Below are 20,830 nucleotides of genomic sequence, written 5' to 3'. Positions count from 1 at the left end.
CCTCTTTTTCCATAATTGTATCTTCTAGTTCACCTATTCTCTCCTCTGCCTCTTCAATCCGAGCCGTGGTGCTTTCCATTTTGTTTTGCATTTCGTTTAAAGTGTTTTTCAGCTCCTCGTGACTGTTCCTTAGTCCCTTGATCTCTGTAGCAAGAGATTCTCTGCTGTCCTGTATACTGTTTTCCAGCCCAGCGATTAATTTTATGACTATTATTCTAAATTCACTTTCTGTTATATTATTTAAATCCTTTTGATCAGTTCATTAGCTGTTGTTATTTCCTGGAGATTCTTCTGAGGGGAATTCTTCCGCTTGGTCATTTTGGATAGTCCCTGGAGTGGTGAGGACCTTCAGGGCACTTCCCCTGTGCTGTGGTGTATAACTGGAGTTGGTGGGCGGGGCCGCAGTCCGACCTGATGTCTGCCCCCAGCCCACCGCTGGGGCCACAGTCATACTGGTGTGTGCCTTCTCTTCCCCTCTCCTAGGGGCGGGATTCACTGTGGGGTGGGGTGGCCGTCTGGGCTACTTGCACACTGCCAGGCTTGTGATGCTGGGGATCTGGCGTATTAGCTGGGGTGGGTAGGCAAGGTGCACGGGGTCAGGAGGGGCAGGCTTACTTTGCTCCTCCTTAGGTGATCCACTTCAGGAGGGGCCCTGTGGCAGCGGGAGGGAGTCAGATCTGCTGCCGGAGGTTTGGCTCCACAGAAGCACAGAGTTGGTTGTTTGCACAGAGCTATGCAAGTTCCCTGGCAGGAACTGGTTCCCTTTGGGATTTTGGCTGGGGGATGGGCGAGGGAGATGGCGCTGGCGAGCGCCTTTGTTCCCCGCCAAGCTGAGCTCTGTCATCCGGGGGCTCAGCAACTCTCCCTCCCTTTGTCCTCCAGCCTTCCCGCTTTCTGAGCAGAGCTGTTAACTTATGACCTCCCAGACGCTAAGTCGCGCTTACTGTCGGAACACACTCCGTCCGGCCCCTCCGCTTTTGCCAGCCAGACTCGGGGGCTCTGCTTGGCCGGCAGGCTGCCCCTCCGCCCGGCTCCCTCCCGCCAGTCCGTGGAGCGCGCACCGCCTCGCCGCCCTTCCTACCCTCTTCCATGGGCCTCTCGTCTGCGCTTGGCTCCGGAGACTCCGTTCTGCTAATCCTCTGGCGGTTCTGGGTTAGTTAGGCAGGTGTAGGTGGAATCTAAGTGATCAGCAGGGCGCGTGGTAAGCCCAGCGTCCTCCTACGCCGCCATCTTCCAGGCAAAGTCCTAGCCAATTTTTAAAAACATTCTGTCACAATCAGGCTACTTCATGGAAGTATATTGTGTACATATGAAACTGTTCATTTTGTGTATTTTAGTTGAAAAGAAGTTGAACACCACTGTTTTAGAAGTGTAGAGGTCCACTTATTCCTTCCAGTCTTGAGGAAGTTGAAAAGTGTAGCTGATACATCTCAAAGTTTGGGCATGATGCTAATGCAATCATGTCAGAAGTTAAAAAAAACAAAACATGGGGCGCCTGGGTGGCGCAGTCGGTTAAGCGTCCGACTTCAGCCAGGTCACGATCTCGCTGTCCGTGAGTTCGAGCCCCGCGTCGGGCTCTGGACTGATGGCCTGGAGCCTGGAGCCTGTTTCCGATTCTGTGTCTCCCTCTCTCTCTGCCCCTCCCCCGTTCATGCTCTGTCTCTCTCTGTCCCAAAAATAAATAAAAACGTTGAAAAAAAAAATTTTAAAAACAAAATTTAAAAAAAAAACCAAACAAAAAAAAAAAACCCAAAACATGAACCATCACATATTTCCTGAGTACAATAATGTGCTTAAGCCAGATTGGACCAGATCTTAAGAGGGTGATTAAATTTTCAGGAATTTCATGAGTTGGTTGTTAAATACAACCATTGTGAAAAATTAAGTTTTATAACCGTATAGTCATATAAATCATGTCAAAAACAAATGTAACAAATACTAAAAACTCCTTGAATCATAATTTTTAGTTCATTTTATCTTAATGATGCTCTTGAGATTATTTCTCTTACACTGTATGTTGTAAATTCAAGTTTCTACAATGATGAAAATGTTCTTTAATACATTAGCCAACTAGCCACATGTATTTACTGAACACTTGAAATATGGCTACTGTTACTGAGGAACTAAATTCTAAATTTTATTTAATTATGATGAATTTAATATAAATTTGAATAGTCACTTGTGGCTACTGGCTACCATATTGGATAGTTCTACCTCACAAAGTTTGAACACTAGGTGAATTAGGAAATAACGTTTGCTAAGTGGCCAGGCACTTTTCTAAAGTGCTTTACATGAATTAACTCACTTAATCCTCATAGTAGCCCTCCAAGATAGATATTACTAACCTCACTTTACATTTTGAGGAGACAGGCATAAGTATGTTAAGTGACTTGTTCAATACCATACACCATGAGAATGATGGAAATCAAGACTCAAGCAGTCTAATTTTAAGGTCAGACCTCTTAAAAACATACTACTATTATTTGTGATAAAATTCACAAAATTTCATTCAATATCCACTTCAATAGAAAACTATCAAGTTTTCAATGCAACCTGCTATGAAACCAAGGGAGAAAATCAGTGCAATAAACAATTATAATAAAAAAAAGCAGGAAACAGAATAATATTAATTCATAAATTAGTGTATTGAGCAAGGTAGGATATTGAGTATGTATTAACTAGTTCATGAGCTGCAGAGCCTGGGGTGCCTAGTTCAGAGGCTAATGATTCGCATTCTTGTACGTCTTTGGTGTTCTATGTATTGAGGAATATGGTTGCTTTCATTTCTTCAAACCCCCTAAGAGCTTCCAACTCTTTGTTGGGCACTGGCACAGTTTCAATAGATACATTTATTTGGTTTAAACACTTAAAGGTTAATTGAAAAATGATTAAAATGTCCTTAGGTGAAATTTGATATTATTGTATATTATTGGATAATTACTACTTTATTTGCATACCATTGGGTAAAACTTGTGTTGCATATATTCAGTGTCTCAAAACTAAACTATCTCTTGCTTCTGGGTGAGACAAGAAAGACATTTCAAAATTCTATTCTGTTTATGACAGCTGAACTTCAAATTATAAACTTTTTGGCCTAGGTAATCACATTAGACTATATTCTGTTTAAGATATCAGCAATAAATGATTCTTTAAAAAAAATCATGTTTTCTGCTTCTAAACTTTGTTAGCATGCAATGTTAGCTTATAAATGCTAGTAAATTTTGTTATTTTTAAAAGTTTTTTATTTTAATTTCAGTTATTTAACATACACGTTCTGAAGTTGTTATCAGGTACCTATGGATTTAGTATTGAAAACTCTGGCTGGCCGATTGACTTTTTATTATTATTTAACTTTAGTAATGCATTTTGCCTTAAAGTCTAATATGTCAGATAATGATATACCTATACCAGCTTTCTTTTGGTTAGTGTTTGCACAGAATAACTTTTTTCATCTTCTATACCTTTTTGTGTCTTTGTGCTTATGATGTATATCTATTATATATATATACGTATAATATAACCTTAATATTTTAATTATAATTTTGACCTATTTACATTTAATGTAATTATTTATATGTATGTATTTATATTCACTTTCTTACTACTTGTTTTCTGCTTTCTCCTCTCCCACTCTGCCCTTCTATTACATGAATTTTCTCTCATTTATTTCTTTTGTATTAATAACATATTTTTAAAATTCTACTTTCCCTTCAACAATTTAGCTATTAATAATAGTATTCTTTTAGTAGGTTACTATAGTTGTACATATGCATCCTTAATCAATTGCAGCCTAATAAATATTGATATTTTTACTACTTCCTACACACTAGTGTACTTTCATTCAATCTCTCATACTTTTTATCATGTATTTCAGTTTTCAATTATCATAAACCCCATGTGACTTTATTACTTTAAACAGTCAATGTCATTTACATTTACCCACATATTATAATTTTCAGTGCCCTTTATGCCTTCCTGAATTCAGAGTTTCCATCTGTGATATGCTTTCTTCTAAAGGAACTTCATCTAATATTCTTCAGCAAATCTTTATTGTTGCCAATAAATATTCCCTGCAAGTTTCTTTATGTTACTTTCACATTTGAAGGATTTTTCCTTCTGAATAGAATTCCTGGTAGAAGATATTTTCTTTCACTGTTCAAAAAATACCATTTTATTGTCTTCTGACTTCCATCAATTCTTTTCAGAGAAAAACTTTCAAGCCCTTTTTGTTGCTTGTTGACAGTACGGTGTCTTTGTTTTTTTTGTTGCTTTCAATGCTTTGTTTTCTCACCCTTGGTCCACAGCAATTTTACTGTGACCTGCATGAGTTTCCTTATTTCTACCTTTTTAAAGTTTTTAGAACTTATTGCTTTCACGTCTTTCATTATTTTGGGGAAGTTCTTGGTCTATTTCTCTTGAAATATTACTACTGTCTCATTTTCTGTCCTCTCCCAATTATGTGTATGTCCTCTGATCCCAATTATGTGTATATTAGCTCTGTATATGTTGTCCTTTTTCTTTCATGTTTGGTTTTTGTTGTTGTTATAGTTTTCTTTCTGTATTTTCCTTCCTATTTTTCCATGCTCTGGTGTAGATAGTTATTACAGTCCCATCTTTAGTCCTCTTGCCCTTTTTGCTCACCTGTTCAATCTGCTGTCAAGTACATGTGTTTAGTTTGTTTTTTTTTTAATGTTCACTTTTTTTCTTCTCATCTTTCTTTGTTTTTTTAACTCCAGTTTCCTGGTAAAGTTCACATTCTTATTATGTATTTTTTAACATATTAATTCTGGTTATTTTAAAATCTGTGATAACTACACTTACCTGGATATTATATGCATCTCTATTTTCTTATTTCTAGGCAGTTTTTAGTTATTAGTTGTTGACAAGCCTAGCCTATTTTTACCAAAACGAGGTAGTGTGTATGAAAATTTGTAAATGCTGTGATTGACTTATTACCCTCCACAGAAGGTCTATCCTATCATTTAGTAAACAAATACAGTGAGGACTAATCACCCTCATTGACAAGACCTGAGTTGATTCAGGCTGCTTGTCTATGTCTGGTTTGTGCCACTTGTAGAGTAGAGCTCTCCAAGAATTCTAGCTGACTCTTTACTAGGGATCTTCCTTCTTTAGCTGCTACTACACTCATTTTTATTTCCTCTGGGCCATCAGAGTATAGAAAGTTCCCCTCTTCTTTGCAGAGATGTTCTGTGTAGATTCTTAGCCTTTTATCCTGTGCAGTTTAAGAAGCTTATTTTCTTCACTTTCTTCTGCTTCTGGTTTCTGGCCTCTTACATTCCCCAAACCCTGTATCTCTCTAGTCCTAGGATATTCCCACAGTCTCTCTTGCTGTCTTTTCTGAGCTGTGGTCCTCTCCTAGATTCAGAGCTTTCCTCTTTCTGCTATGAGGTGGTTTTATCCCCAGGGTAAAAGTAACTCCTGAACTGTCATCTCTCTTCTTCTTCTCTATTTTCTCTTGAGATCTTGACTGACCCCTCTAGTCTGGTTAGCTTCAGGTAGCTCTCTAATGCTTTCAAAATATTTTAAAAAGTTATCCTTCAGAGGCTAATCTATTATCAATCAAAGCAGCATCAGCAAATTATTTACTGAATGTTTTCTATGTGCCAGATTAGTACTAAATGCTGGTAGTACAATGGTAAACATGTTTTAAAAATACCTAAAACATACAACATGTAACATTCCATTTAACATAGTAAGGTATATGTGTGTGTGTTTATAAAGGATATGGTCTCTAACTCAAGGAACAAAAATGTTCTACTGAACTACATGGAAACATGACACATAAATAGGTACATTTGTACGGAATTATGTTAGAGGCATGCAACATAATACTATAGGATTCAGAGGAGGAGCACTTAACTTGGCCTAGAAGTGGTGTAAAGAAAGTGAGCCAAAATGCTTCCTATAGGATGTGTGGACCAGGAAAGGAATTCCAAAGATTGAGAAAGAGTCAGCATAGGATGTCATTCTACTGGACCCAATACAACTTCTATGATACTGTATTAATACTGAAAATATACTTCCTGTTTTTATTTAAAACACTAGTGCGTTTGAAACATTAAGCATATCTGAAGTTGTGAAAGTTAGTTTATAATTTTTAACCATGGCATTTTGATTTCTCCATAGGTTTTCAAAACAATGAATATCACACAAATTCGAGATCCTTCTCCTGCCTCCCCCCGAAAAAATGCCTGAAGCCTATTCTGCAAAAATTGCTCTTTTGGTGCTGGGCCTGCAAGTATAAGTTGTGCTTCCTTTTTGGCTCGATTAGGCTACTCTGACATCACTATCTTTGAAAAACAAGAATATGTTGGTGGTTTAAGGTAATGCCTACATTTTTTCATGTTTAAAGTATTAAAAATGATGAGGTAAAAATATGAATATTGTTGATTCATAATCATATAGGAACTTCAGGCTCACAGATGGTATTTTAAATGTTCTTTTTCCAAATGCTCGATTTTGATTTCATTATTCACTTTAGTTGGCTTTAAGCAGTATTATTTAAAAATTTCTCTGTCTATGTTTCTGTGAATTTAAGATAAATCTCAGCAAAATATTTTATGGATAGAAGAAGCTGTCATATGAAAACTTATTTCATCCCTGTAAATCTGTCCTTTAATGGAGATATGTCTGAAAATTATAGAAATTAAAGATGGGAAAAACGTACGTCTGTAGAATACCTGGATAATTCATTTTGTTGTATACATAGTCATGTTTGCCTGCTCACATATTTTAATTTGAAATCTCTTTAGATTTGCATTTGATTAAAATCATGTCAGTCTACTAAAATTGTTCCATTTTAATGTACGCATATGCAGTTTTATTTCATAAATACCTTACTAATATTTAATATTAATCAGCATCGTGATTATAAATCAGGACTCACAGCCTTTTATTCCCATGAAGATTCATTCATTGAAATGGGAAAATATTTACTTTGTATCAATGACTTTCAGATATTCAAAGCACACTTAGAAATTAGGTGGAGAAGTTTGCTTCATTTAAAGTAGATAGAACTCTATAGTGGACATACATTACATTTGTGATTAGAATGAAATAAAATTTATTATAAGTAGGAAATGCAAATTACTTAAAACATTTGATATAAAAATGAGAAAGAGTTTGATGGAAAGTTAATATTACTCAATTTGTTATTTTTCATAAATGTGTCATCTTGCATTAGAAAGTTATGACATAAAATACTGTCATTTGGCATATCTGTTGTTGTATTAACATTTAAATTTAATAGCTACTTAATAGCTACTGTTAAAGTAAATTTATCATATTTAATAATCACAGAATACATTTAATCAAATTATGACTAAAATTTGTGCTTATGTTTTTTTATATTTTATGGCACCTATAAATATGTCAATAATTGTAAAATTTCATATTGGTCAAATGACTATATGAACCCAAAATAAGCTTGCATTAATATAAAACTATTTGACTGAATCATCAAGCCAAGGTATCATATAATAGGAAAACCTATTAAAGAGGATATGAAGCATAAACTGAAGAAAAAAATAACCTGATTGTCAAGAAATAATTATTTTTTCTGTATTGATGTTTCACCACTATGAGTTTTAAGGGATTACACATAGTTTGTAAAGTTTTTTATTTACTCCTGGAATGTAAAATACCTAATATATTATTTTGCTGGAATGATTTAGACTATCTTTTTAATGGTGTTTTACCACAGCTTTATTAATTAGGAAAAAACATAATCTATTAGCAACATATGTATAAGCATTGTACATTTTTTTTCAATTATACACATCAATGAATATGTGAGCTAATTTAAAAAATATGAACTTAATTGTTGTATACCCTAATAGGCTAGGAAAAATCTTTTTGCCCCTTAATTGCATTTCACATGGAACAGGCCTGGTTTGTGAATTATTCTGTGTCGGCAGTTTTGGTATATTATTATGGTAGCTAGCATCTCCATCTCTTTGTAACTCAAATGCAGAGTAGGAATTTCTAAATCATATAAACTAACACTAAACTTGTGCTTTTACATATTTGCTGAACATTTTCTAATGGGACAGATTCTCCTGGATTAATGATCTTTGTTTTTTTTTAATTGTTTTTTGATTTATTTTATTTCCTTTGCCTTTGAATGTTCCCAGTATCTAGGGACAATATAAAATGTTTAATCAGTCTTATTTGGACCATCCCATGGAAGAGGCATTATGTGCCACTGTTACAGGATTATAAAAACTGACATTGGAATTTAGCCAGCATTACAACCACAACCCTTTCCTGTTAATTTATTTTTTCATTTACAGATGCCTCTCATTCCCTTATACCTTCAAAGTGGCTAAAAAGATTAAATTAGCTTTGTATTTGAAATCAATTGCTTAAAGAGATGGTGTCAAGTTTTATCTTTCCTTCTCCTTTGCATCCAAACAGATTCTTTTATCCCTGGTGAATTAGTATCACAACCACTTTTAAAAAAAATCACTAGAGTTGGTGAAAGATAGCAAGGACTTAATCCCTATTCCATTGAACACAATTGATTGATTTTTTTTTTTTTTGATGTGGCAACAATATTAAATAATCAGTAGTTTTGCTTTCCTCTCCTTGTGGTTTCTTTTTTCAGGACTTGAGTTTAAAAAGGTTAAAGGGCTTCATATTATGGTAACAAAGATAAATAAAGACGGTATTAACAGACTGTAAATGTGCATGCATGTGTATCCTTTTGATTTTGTCTTTTCCCTTTAAAAATTAGTACACATGAATTCTAACATTTTTGCTAGGTAGTATAGCCAGAGCAATGGTTTATTTTAGTTATTTCACACATTTTCACCACGTTTGTTGCATTTCATATTGATTGACAATAAAGAAAAATGGGGTTTAGGTGAAATGGTTATAGCAATAGGAATTATTTTGAGTACAAGTGTGATGTAACACAAATTTACAGTGTGGTACCTTTATCATAATAATAGTATTATGAAAAGAGTGGGAGTTGTTATAGGTAAATTCCATTTACTTGAAAGCAGCATGAACATAGAAGAACGATTGTGTTTGTTTGTTTAGGTTTCTGATACTCCACTGATGGTACTAAAGAATTTATTAAAAAATTTTTTTTTAATGTTTATTTATTTTTGAGAGAGAGACAGAATGCGAGTGGATTAGGGACAGAGAGAGAGGGAGACACAGAATCTGAAGCAGGCTCCAGGTTCCCAGCTGTCAGCACCAGAGCCGATGCGGGGCTTGAACTCACGAGCTGTAAGATCATGACCTGAGCCGAAGTTGGACACTCAACCGGCTGAGCCACCCAGGCGCCCCAAGAATTTATGGTTCCCATAAGGAAAATTTCTGTCAACACTTTAGATGGTTAAAAGAGTACAAGTGGAGGAATAAAAGTTTGTTTTCTTTTTTTTTTTTTTTTTTCAACGTTTATTTATTTTTGGGACAGAGAGAGACAGAGCATGAATGGGGGAGGGGCAGAGAGAGAGGGAGACACAGAATCGGAAGCAGGCTCCAGGCTCTGAGCCATCAGCCCAGAGCCCGACGCGGGGCTCGAACTCACGGACCGCGAGATCGTGACCTGGCTGAAGTCGGACGCTTAACCGACTGAGCCACCCAGGCGCCCCAAAAGTTTGTTTTCTTAAGCACAACAAACTTAGGAAATAATCCTTTCAATCAAATTCTGTCTTCCTTTCTTTTATCCCCTGTCTTACCATGTGGTCTTGCCAGTGATCTCATTTACTCTCATGGTCAGTTACCACTTACAGGAAAATTATTTTAAAATCTGTACTTGTCCTAACCTCTCTCTCTGTCCTGGTCATACATTCAAATCCTGGACATCTCTTATAAATGTCACCAGACCAATCAATATTACGCCTCTTCCTGAGTTTGGTCCCTCAGTGGAGGGCATCACCAAAACAAATGGGAATTATCTGCGCTATTCTTCAGTGTCCTGGCAACTTGTATTTTGTGAATACTTTTAAAATATCCTCTCACCTCTCCACCTCTATGCCCCTAACATCTCACTTGCTGTACCTGTATAGCCTCCAAATGGATCTCTTTGCTTCCTGATTTGTCTTATTCAAATTCATTTTTCTAACAGTTTCCAAAACTGGTTATGTCACCCTTCTACTTTTAATCTCTCAGTAGCTCCCCATAATCTGAGACAATGATTCTGGCTTGGTATTGAAAGCCATGACGTGATGTTACCTTTCCTCCCTCTCTCACTCCCTCCCTCTCTCTCTTTCCTTCCTCTCTTCCTTCTTCCCTTCAATATCTATTGATCTCCTATGTGCTGGTCATAATCTCAGGCACTAGAGCTCAGAAGTGGACAGAACAAAGTACCTCTTCTCATGGGGATTATTACACTCTAGTAATGGGAAGGCAGACAATAAACAACAATAAACCAAATATAGAATATGTCAGGTGATGATAAATGCATTAAGGTTTGTTTGTTTTTTAACTGGCAGTTTAGTGGTATGGTAGCATATTTAATGCCTGGAGTAGATTTTTTTTTAATATACTTATTCTCTAATCTATGCAATAAAGTAATTTTCAATAAAAATCATAATATTAATAAAAACTATTTTGATTCATTCCTATAAAAACATTAACAATTGAAGTAATTTCAATATTAAAGATATAGCTCACACTGTTTCACTATTTTTTTTAATTAAAAAATTTTATTTCCAATGTTTGTTTATTTTTGAGAGAGAGCATGAGCGGAGAAGGAGCAGAGAGAGAGGGAGAACACAGAATCTGAAGCAGGCTCCAGGCTCTGAGCTGTCAGCACAGAGTCCAACACAGGGCTGGAACACACAAACCACAAGATCATGACGTGAGCTGAAGTCGGTCACTTAACTGACTGAACCACCCAGGCGCCCCTCACTATTTTAATTTGAAGCACAAAAGCCTCATAATTGCCCAAAATTAGAGTTGATGTAAATCATATTGCTTCATGTGCTATCATTTTATCAGTTCCAAACCGACTGTTTAAACATTAGCGTATGTCCTAGTAAGGGGTGGAGACACATGCTGCCTGTGGTAGTTGGAACAAGGAATGCTTTCAGCTAAATCAGTATGTGCCAGTGGCCACTGTTTAACTGGGATTTCTCACATTAACTCCTTATAGAACTCAATGTTTACTAAGAATGGGTAATAAAAATGGGGCAATTTAAAGCTTATTCACATATTACTAGAACTCTACAGCAACCATAGCAATTAGTTAGAATTTAGATCTACCAGAGATTTGGGGGGGGTAGGGACAGGGAGACAGTGTTTAGGATATCAATGACACTGTTGAAAGCAGCTCAAGGTGAAAATACAAAGCAGGTTTATTTTGGGGTGCCTGGGTGTCTCAGTCGGTTAAGCATCCGACTTTGGCTCAGGTCATGATCTCACATTCTGTGAGTTCGAGCCCCGCGTCGGGCTCTGTGCTGACAGCTCAGAGCCTGGAGCCTGCTTCAGATTCTGTGTCTCCCTCTCTCTCTGCCCCTCCCCTGCTCATGCTCTGTCTCTCTCTGTCAAAAATAAATGAACATTAAAAAAATTTAAAAAAAAAAATACAAAGCAGGTTTATTTTAATCAGTATTATAACTGTTTAGTCTAAATCATTGCACCCCCTTATGGCCTGCACCTGGGCTAGGGAATAGAGATGATGGAATTTGGGGCTTGAGCAACTCATAAAATGGAGTTGTCTGAGATCCAGTGTTGGGGTGGAAGACCCAAAGTTTAATTTGCGGCCTGATGAACCTGAGATACCTGTTAGACATTCAAGTGAACATAAAAGGCTGGAATTATGGTCTGAGGATAAGAATATGAGATTCATTACATGTAGATGACATTTAAAGCTCCGAAACAAGGAGGAATTCATCTAATACTCAAAATACCTGACTACAGGGCTGTGGTGTTTCTGCTAAAGCCTCCTGAAACCCCTCTGCTCCATTGTCATTCCCTGATCACAGCATGTGTACTTTTTTCCTCCTCCCCTTTCTGTTCCTCCTCCTTGCCATTTTCTTTGTCCTCTGATGCCTTCCCTCTTCTTCACTTAACTGAAAGCTGATCATTTGTCACATTTCATCTACCTGATTATCTCATCCCACAATAAGCCTCCCCTCTTTTGAAACACTCTTGTTCACAGTGATATTTTACATTTGTCACATTGTACTGTGTATGTGTATATATCTCCCACATGTCTGCTGATCTCATCCATTGGTGTATATAAATATGTCACATTTATAACTATCCATAATCACCTCCCTATCCCCTGTCTACTCGTTAATAACCAAATCTAACCAACTTTTTTTAGTATCTCACCTTCCACTTACTTCCTGTAGGATATCCTTGGAGATATCCTACACAGTTATTTGCTTAATGCTTTTGCTAAGCACTGTGGTAAATATTGGCTACAATGCTTTCAGGGCAGTATGAGGATCTAACCAAAGTTGCTGAAGCCACAGCAGCCTGGCATTCCATTTACTCCAATGCCTACTTCAGCTTTCAAAGTTATATATTTTTTTGCTTGTGTTTCCTCCTGCTGGGTTGGGTAATGTCATCCTTTCTTTCTTTGTGATCAACAGAAAAGTTGTAGCCTTTCTTTCAGAGCTATTTCTTAAATAACAACCATTTGCCTTCACTAGCATAAGTTTTTCTTCTTTTGTACCATAAACTTACTGAAATACCATAAAAATTTTAGGTTAGGGCTTAGTCAAGGAAGGTACTATGCCTCACAATGTATCTGGATGTTGCCTTGCTATGGTTGGTTTATTTGGCTGGAGTTCGTTATTCACAGCTCATTGTTTTGTTCTCTTGTCCAGCCTTTTGAGAAACTTCATCAGACCCAACTTTAGTCCATTTCCAGTTTCTCTCACACAGAGCCCCAAGCATATCAAGGCTAGGTGTCTGTGTCCACATACAATTCTTAATATTTAAGAATCTGTGTAGCCTTTCGGGCCATAGAGTAGGAAAAAATATACCCAACCCTTTTGGGTTCTTTGGCGGGGCCTGTGAAATAAGCAGACAAAAGACAGATTAATAAGAAAAACAGTTCACTAATACATGTATCATTCATACAAATAGAAGAACATAGTGATGATAGAACTTGAGGTTCTATCAAAAAGATAGAACTTGAGGTTTATATAGCTTCTTAACGAAGAACAATAAATTTGCGAGATGGCAAGACAAAGGAAAAGGCTTTAGGCTTTTAGAGGCAACAAACTTTCTAGGGGTGGGAAGGTAGATATATGAGGAAAATTCATGGAATATAAGGGTTATTTAGTAAGGTTTGTAATGTAGATTCTTTTTAGTCTTATTAGCCTGTTTTGGGGCTAAAAAGGGTCTAGAATTATCTCCTGGTGATTAAGAGTTCTGCCCTTACTGGTAGGGAAATAGAGATACACCTTTGTAAATTTATGTCCTGCTTTTAGGCAGATATTAGGGGGGCAGAGAGCTTTTCTCATATCTCCTTTCTTCTCAGTTGCCTTCTGCTCAAAGTAATCCTTATACCAAAGTGACATTTTTTTTGGGGGGTGGAATATTCTAATACCCTCCAAGGGCCCTCCGTGGTGCAGAGTATTATGATGACTTCCCAGGTATATGGCTAGAGTCCACAAGTCAGGTTAAGTGATTTTTCTCTGACTTAGGCCCAAATTTACTCTCACGTATAATCTTATGTCCTAACTAGATGGAAAGCCCCTGTATATAGGGCATTAATTTATACTGTTTAACTTTGCATTTTCTATAGCACTGAGCGTATCTTGCTAATTGTTTTATGTATGGAAATTAATTGAATAGTTATGTTCTTAAGTCTCCAAAGAATGAAAAATCTGTGTGTGCACTTTGAAAGACTTGGTATTGAATGATCCAGTAGGTTCATCTTCAACTATTATTTATTTATTTTATAAATATATTGCTATAATGCCTGGATATACCTCATTCATTGCATGTACTACATTCTATTGTAATTATCTGTGTATGTAACCTTCCCCCACCAGAATGAGAATATACTGAAAATGGGAATTTGGTAAAATTCACCATCAAATCACTGCAGCTAATGCTGTGTCTGGTACTTTGTAAATGCTTATTGAATAAATAGATAACTGAATAAATGAATTAGTATATATTCATGAATGTTTATAGCCTTTTTATTGCTATAAAACATTGAAGACTTATTTGTCCTTACCTTTGATACTCCATAAACTATTATACTATTTAAATTATTATATTTTAGTGCTCATTTTTGTTTTTTAAGTGCAAATAGTGAGCACTCATATTAAATAGGATTACTTTTTAATGACTCTATCCTTTTGGGATACTTACTGCTTTCATAGAAGATTGTTTTACTATAAAAAATATTCTATAGATCATCTGGAACCAACCCAATAATATTCTAAACAGCATAGTAATTCAAAGTTACAGATTTGAATTTGAACAAGCTAGTGGTATATTTGTGGAATATATATATATATATATTAAATACTAAAAATAGTTTTAATTTTCGTGTTTTTAAGACTTTTTTCTTTTTTAAAAATACTCTCTTAATGTTTATTTATTTTTGAGAGAGAGACACAGAACACGAATACAGGAAGGGTAGAGAGAGAGGGATACACAGACTCTGAAGCAGGCTCCAGGCTCTGAACTCTCAGCGCAGAGCCCAACACAGGGCTCAAACTAATAGCAAGATCATGACCTGAGCTGAACTTGGAAGCTTAACTGACTGAGCCACCCAGGTTCCCCTTAAGATTTTTTTTTCCTTAGGAATTCATTGGATTGTTAGATAATTCAGCTAAGTACTCTAACAAACTTAAAAGTGTTGGAATTGCTTTTAACCAATTATCTATTTGTTTTCCAATGTGTATATTTTTTTCACACCACTTGCAACTATTTCTACTGCTATCCATTTAATATTGTATCATACATGTAAAAGTTGGATGTTCTCACACCCATATAATATGAAAACTCTTAGAAAAGGTGCTTATTCCTTTAATACTGATCAATATAGACATGTTGCATTTTTTAAAGATTAATAATTTTTCCACAAATGCTTCTTCTTCTTTTTTTTTTTTTTTCCAGTACTTCTGAAATCCCTCAGTTCCGGCTACCATATGATGCAGTGCATTTTGAGATTGAGCTTATGAAGGACCTTGGTGTAAAGGTAAATGAAAAACATAACACATGTGTATTGCTCAAAGAGTAAGGAGTAAGCTCTACACTAAAGATTAACAGCAAAATGTCACACATTTTAGGAAAGAACAATTAAAAGCTACACCAGGCAGAAGCAGAAAGATGCTTCTCCTTGCTTAGGGCATTTGTCTGTCTACTGTCTGAATGCCACTAGCCTGGAAAGGGCAATCAATAGTTCTCATCTGGCACGCCTGCATGTGATTAATTGTCTGTAAGAAACAAATTCCTAAATTGCTTTAGGGGTTCACTGCAGCTAATAGAAGGATTTGGTTTCTTTAATCACATTTTTTTCATGCAAGTTGTGTGCACTCTGAAACATTTGTATTTCACAATTTGGAACATAATCTTACAGAGGTTTATTTTTTATTATATGCATCGTGTCAGTAGTGTTAATGTGATAATCCTCTCTTATCATAAGCAGTAAATCAGTGGTGTAGAAAGCAACAGCTTTGTATTTTTCATTAATTTGTGAGATAAACCTTGTTCTTTAAAGATGGTCAAAAGTTAACATATTTGTACTTTCAGAATTTGGCTTTAGATATTCCTATTCTTTTCTATTAATTAGGAGTATTATATTCTGGCTCTTCACTGGAACATATTGCTATTTTTTGTTTCAAACTATTAATTTTACATAATAGATGTACACAATATATTAATAAAGTATTGAGATTTACATAAAACATTCTGTAAGTGCATGCAAAAGATATTTTGAAAAATGATTAAGAACTATTTGTAGCTCTTGCATTTAGAAATAAAATTAAAGTAATCAAAAGGGGAAATACTCAAAACAATATTTTGTGCTTTTACACTTTTTTGGCAGAAAGCATTTATACATAATCTGAACAAGAAATCTTATAGCAAGTACACATAACAGATGTGCACAACTTTATGAAAGCTCAGCGTTCAAAACTAGTGTTGTTCAAAATAGATCATTTAAAGATGATTATTGTTTTTTAAAAAGTATTCTGAATAGTTCTTTAAATGTCTTTCATTCTGAATACAGACTCTTAGCTAATTCTCATTAAATAAGGAAAATATTATTATTGGGACTTCAAACTAATGTATCAGGTGTAAACTAATATATTAGGTGTTAGTAGCAATTGAAGATGAATCAGAAATTAATTTAAAGCACTTCTAAATTTATCTTATAAGTAATTGCAAAATTCCATTCAGTGTTTGCAGTACCAGATATATTGCATAAATTAGAGCATACCCATTACTCTCATTAGGAAACCCATCAAGGACATAGTAGCAGTGAATGTACTGAGTGCCAGAAAAATATAGTTTTAGCAATAGTCCTGCAACTTTCTACTTTTATAGTCAGATAACTTTGACAAAGTCAATTAACATCCCTAGATTTGGTCAATATCTGTTGAAAGGTAAAAGGGTACTACCATTTGTGTAAGATACAAACTTATCAGGCCATCTATACAGAGGATATCTCTGGAAAAATAGAAGATTCTGATAGCGTAAGGTTGCTTTGGAAAGGTATGGGAAGTATTTATTACCATTTTGTAGGTTCGAATTTTAAACTCTGTGACTTTATTATATTATCAATAAAAAATTAAAGCCTAAATGAAACAAGAAGTTAATACTGTCTTGTCCACCTCTCAGGTTGTTTTAAAATGAGACATTTCAAATATTCAAACTTTCTTTGTAAACAGTAAATTGTATGTATAATTCTGAGAAGACACAGCAATGAGATTCTTTTTCAGCTTTCAGGACTTATATCCACTGATAGGATGCTTGCAACTTTTCTAGCTTATCAACTTTAGCCATAAGAGGATACATTTTTAAAAAGTGCTCTACACTTGCCTCTTTTTTCTCCTCACCAGATTCTTATTAACCTGCCTTCTGTTTGTACTTCTCAACTAACATTTTATATTTTAAAGTCAACAATAATTTCCTGGCAATGAAATGAATTTTGCTCTAAGTTCATACTGTTTGAACTCCTATGCAGCACTCATGTACGTTGTGTGTCTGTGTGTATGATGTGTATGTATGTATGTATTTTTAGCTTTCATGATCTAGCATTATCTTGGTTATTATTCATTTTTCTTTTTTTTTCTAATAGATTTGTTTCATTTATTCAACAAATAATTATTGAGAATTTACTTTTGCCAAGTAGTATGATAAATACTAGTCTAGAACCATCCCTTCAAACTCCACACCTATATTCTTAGTAGTTTAATGAATACATCTATCATCCAAATAGCATACTCATCATACCCAAAACTAAGTTTAATTCATCTTTACTCCCAACTACATTCTTAGTTCAATTTCCTGTTGAATAATTTTAATTTATTTTATATCAAATAGCTTGATAGATTGGTTCTTCTAATTTTAAATTGAAAAAATTTCAATTTAAAAAATTTTGCAGCCAGACATTGTCACAAGAAAATAAAGAGAATTTTTGTCTGCTCTCTATTTATACATTATATATTTTTCTTCCACTGTTTCATTGGCTGGAATCTCTAGTATGTTATAAAAGAGTGATAATACATGGCATTGTTTTTTATCTTTGATATAACATTTTTAATCATATTGAGCACATTTTTCTAGATTTAGAATATAAAAATGTTATTTTTTTTATTTTAATGGGGGGGTGTGTTAAATTTTCAAAATGCCCCTTTAAAAAACTTATGCTCAGTTAACATATTGAATTATATAAACCTTTATAAATCTGGATGATATCCAGTTTTGCATTGTTTTATTATATGTGTACATCTACATTTGCTCTGTTAGTCTTTTTCCTTTTTCCTGCATTTATTTATGTAATCAACACTAAAACTGGAAATAGAGCAGGGAATAGTCAAATACCGTTGCTGTCCTTGCAGAGTTTCAAATGTACTGAAAGCCTGTTTATGTTTTGCTTTACTTATTTGTGTTTGTTATCTTTGTGAGTTTTTGGTAATAGAGTTATGTTAGGCTTATAAAAATAAATTTCCTAGCATTTCATTATTTTCTTGTTGCTGAGAGTATTGTCTTGAGACAAGTATTTTACTGAATTTGAAAATTTTACCATTCTGACCTCAAGCCTTTTTATGAGAGATAGAACTTTGGCTTTTTTTTTTTTTAATAGTTATCAGTCTTTTCACCTATTTCATTCTCTGTCAATTTGGCCAATATATATTTTCCTAGAAAAATTTATTTCATTGAGACTTTTGAATTAATTACCATACATTTAAACATGTTATCCCCTATACAATAAAAAATATCTCATCTGTACCTGGGATTATACATTGTATTTTCTTAACTTTTTTATTGATAAAAGTGGGTAGTGGTTTTCCAGTTAATGTATTCTTTACAGGAACCAGCTCTTAGTTTTATATTTTCTTATTATCTAATTGCTGACTTTATTCTTTCCTCATGCTATCTTATACTTATTATTCTTTTTAATGTCTTGAGTTGTATACTTTTCTTTTTTCTAGGATTAATACTGAAACCATTTTAAATTATTAATTTCTGTTTGAATAAACTCTTGTCAGAATCTGTACGTTTACATTAGTATTATTAGTGTTATTTTTCTTCAGTAGTTATAGTTTTGATTGTTTTTCCTTTTCATAGAATTGTTTAGGATAATATTTTATTTGCTCATGTTCTTGTGATAGAATTCAAGGTTTTGTTTTTCACTTTACTTATCAGCAGAATATACAGTTTTTAATTTCTTAAATGTATTCAGTTGATTTCACTTCAAAGGATCCTTCTATTATAATAAAATTATTCATTCCTTAGAAGAAGTAGCCTTTTAGGGGTGCCCAGGGGGTCAGTTGGTTAAGTGTCCTACTTCGGCTCAGGTCATGATCTCACAGTTCATGAGTTCGAGCCCTGCATCAGGCTTTATGCTAACAGCTCAGAGCTTGGACCTTGCTTTGGATTCAGTGTCTCCTTCTCTCTGCCCCTCCGCTGCTCCTGCTTGTGTCTCTCTCTCCCTGTCTCAAAAATAAATACACATTTAAAAAAATTTTTTTAAAAGAAGAAGTAGCCTTTTAGCTGTTATATTTTTATAAAATCTCTTTATTTTATTTCCCTTCCCTGTTCGTCTGTTTTTAGTTGTGGGGGTGGGGATGGGCTAAATGGGTAAGGGCACTAAGGAATCTACTCCTGAAATCATTGTTGCACTATATGCTAACTAATTTGGATGTAAATTTTAAAAAATAAATAAGACAAGTTAATAAAAAAATCTCTTTATTTTAGAATAAGAAATTTACTTAGACCACAGCAAATTTTTAACCCTTGGGAGACTTTAACAAAGTCTCATGATATTTGTGTCAATGTCACTAACTTTTTAAATACTCTTTGTTTTGCAGTTGAGATTAGGTGGATATAAATATTTTTGTTTCAGTCTTCATAATATTTCTAATGACTTCATTTTTAAAAGCAAAAATGTAAATCTGCATGAAATCTTATATTTTCTAAATATCTTTATATGCTATTTCTCAAAATATTTTGATAGAATTCTTTATTTATTAAACTTAACTTGTAATTATTAAGCATGTCTTCTGCTTCATAATTTGAGTAAAAATACCTAAGATCTCATTTTTGATAACCTCTCTACATCATCTTCTTTTTTATTATAGTTATTTGAAGCATTTCCATTATTATAGAATGTTATTGGAAAACTAATATAAAAACATATCGTAACACTACTGGAGGAGAGAAATATTCATTAATAGCTGACAAAATAGTTTTTGTGTCTGAAGAAAGCTAAATATTTTTAAATTCCTCTATCTGATCTCCTGTCTTAGGGATTCTGGAAATATTTTATCTATTTAGCCAAATATTCTATCAGAAATGTTAAGAGCGTGTTTGTTGTAATCTGTATTTTTTAATAATGGGTATCATATATTTCATTTGAAGAAAGAGTTCCACTCCAGAAAAAAGTTGTAAACCTATTTACATTACAAATATTATTTTATAATTTTTTTTTAAATTTTTTCAACGTTTTTTATTTATTTTTTGGATTTTATTCTTTTTTTTTTTTTTTTTTTTTATTTTGGGACAGAGCGAGACAGAGCATGAACGGGGGAGGGGCAGAGAGAGAGGGAGACACAGAATCGGAAACAGGCTCCAGGCTCTGGGCCATCAGCCCAGAGCCCGACGCGGGGCTCGAACCCACGGACCGTGAGATCGTGACCTGGCTGAAGTCGGACGCTTAACCGACTGCGCCACCCAGGCGCCCCTACAAATATTATTATATATGAAGATGTATTATAGATGTAAAGAAAGTTTCATGAAGTCCCAAAGGGGATATTAGATGGAACTTTGGCTCATGGCTTATATTTAGCCCATATATTGGAATAGTAATAATTCTTATGCTGAGCTTGTAGTGGAGTAAATTTTCTTCTGATTTTAACTAAGAAGCTTGAGTACTTAGTCCTAAATTACTAAAGCCACTAGAGTAAGGTACAATATGTGCTGTAATTCATATTAAGAAAATCAAGATGAAAAAATATTACATATACAAAAGTACAGAGGACTAAAGGAACAAAAACAAGCAAAATGCTCACCATGTGATTTTTGTTCTAGCATCATATCTATTTAACAAATAATGTTAGGATTTCATAGTTTATCAGCCATAGGAATGTTTTTGATGTTTGTAGTTGTCTCGTAATAACTAGTTTTAGTTATGTGTTATATCTCTGAGCCCAAT

The 20,830-nt window shown here is 34.5% G+C and overlaps 1 protein-coding gene across 1 annotated transcript in view; it reads left to right on the top strand.

The window, feature by feature from the left end:
- The window catches only part of DPYD (dihydropyrimidine dehydrogenase), an 863,978-nt gene that overhangs the window by 258,182 nt on the left and 584,966 nt on the right, over positions 1-20,830 (top strand). The window contains 4 exon segments of the mRNA XM_030327163.1: positions 6,148-6,186; positions 6,188-6,239; positions 6,242-6,344; positions 15,067-15,148. Coding sequence (XP_030183023.1) covers positions 6,148-6,186; positions 6,188-6,239; positions 6,242-6,344; positions 15,067-15,148 — 276 coding nt within the window.

The sequence above is a fragment of the Lynx canadensis genome, chromosome C1 (assembly GCF_007474595.2).
Source record: "Lynx canadensis isolate LIC74 chromosome C1, mLynCan4.pri.v2, whole genome shotgun sequence".
Lineage (NCBI taxonomy): Eukaryota > Metazoa > Chordata > Mammalia > Carnivora > Felidae > Lynx > Lynx canadensis.
The sequence above is the reverse complement of the archived record's forward strand: the minus strand, read 5'-3'. Positions and strand labels throughout refer to the sequence as shown.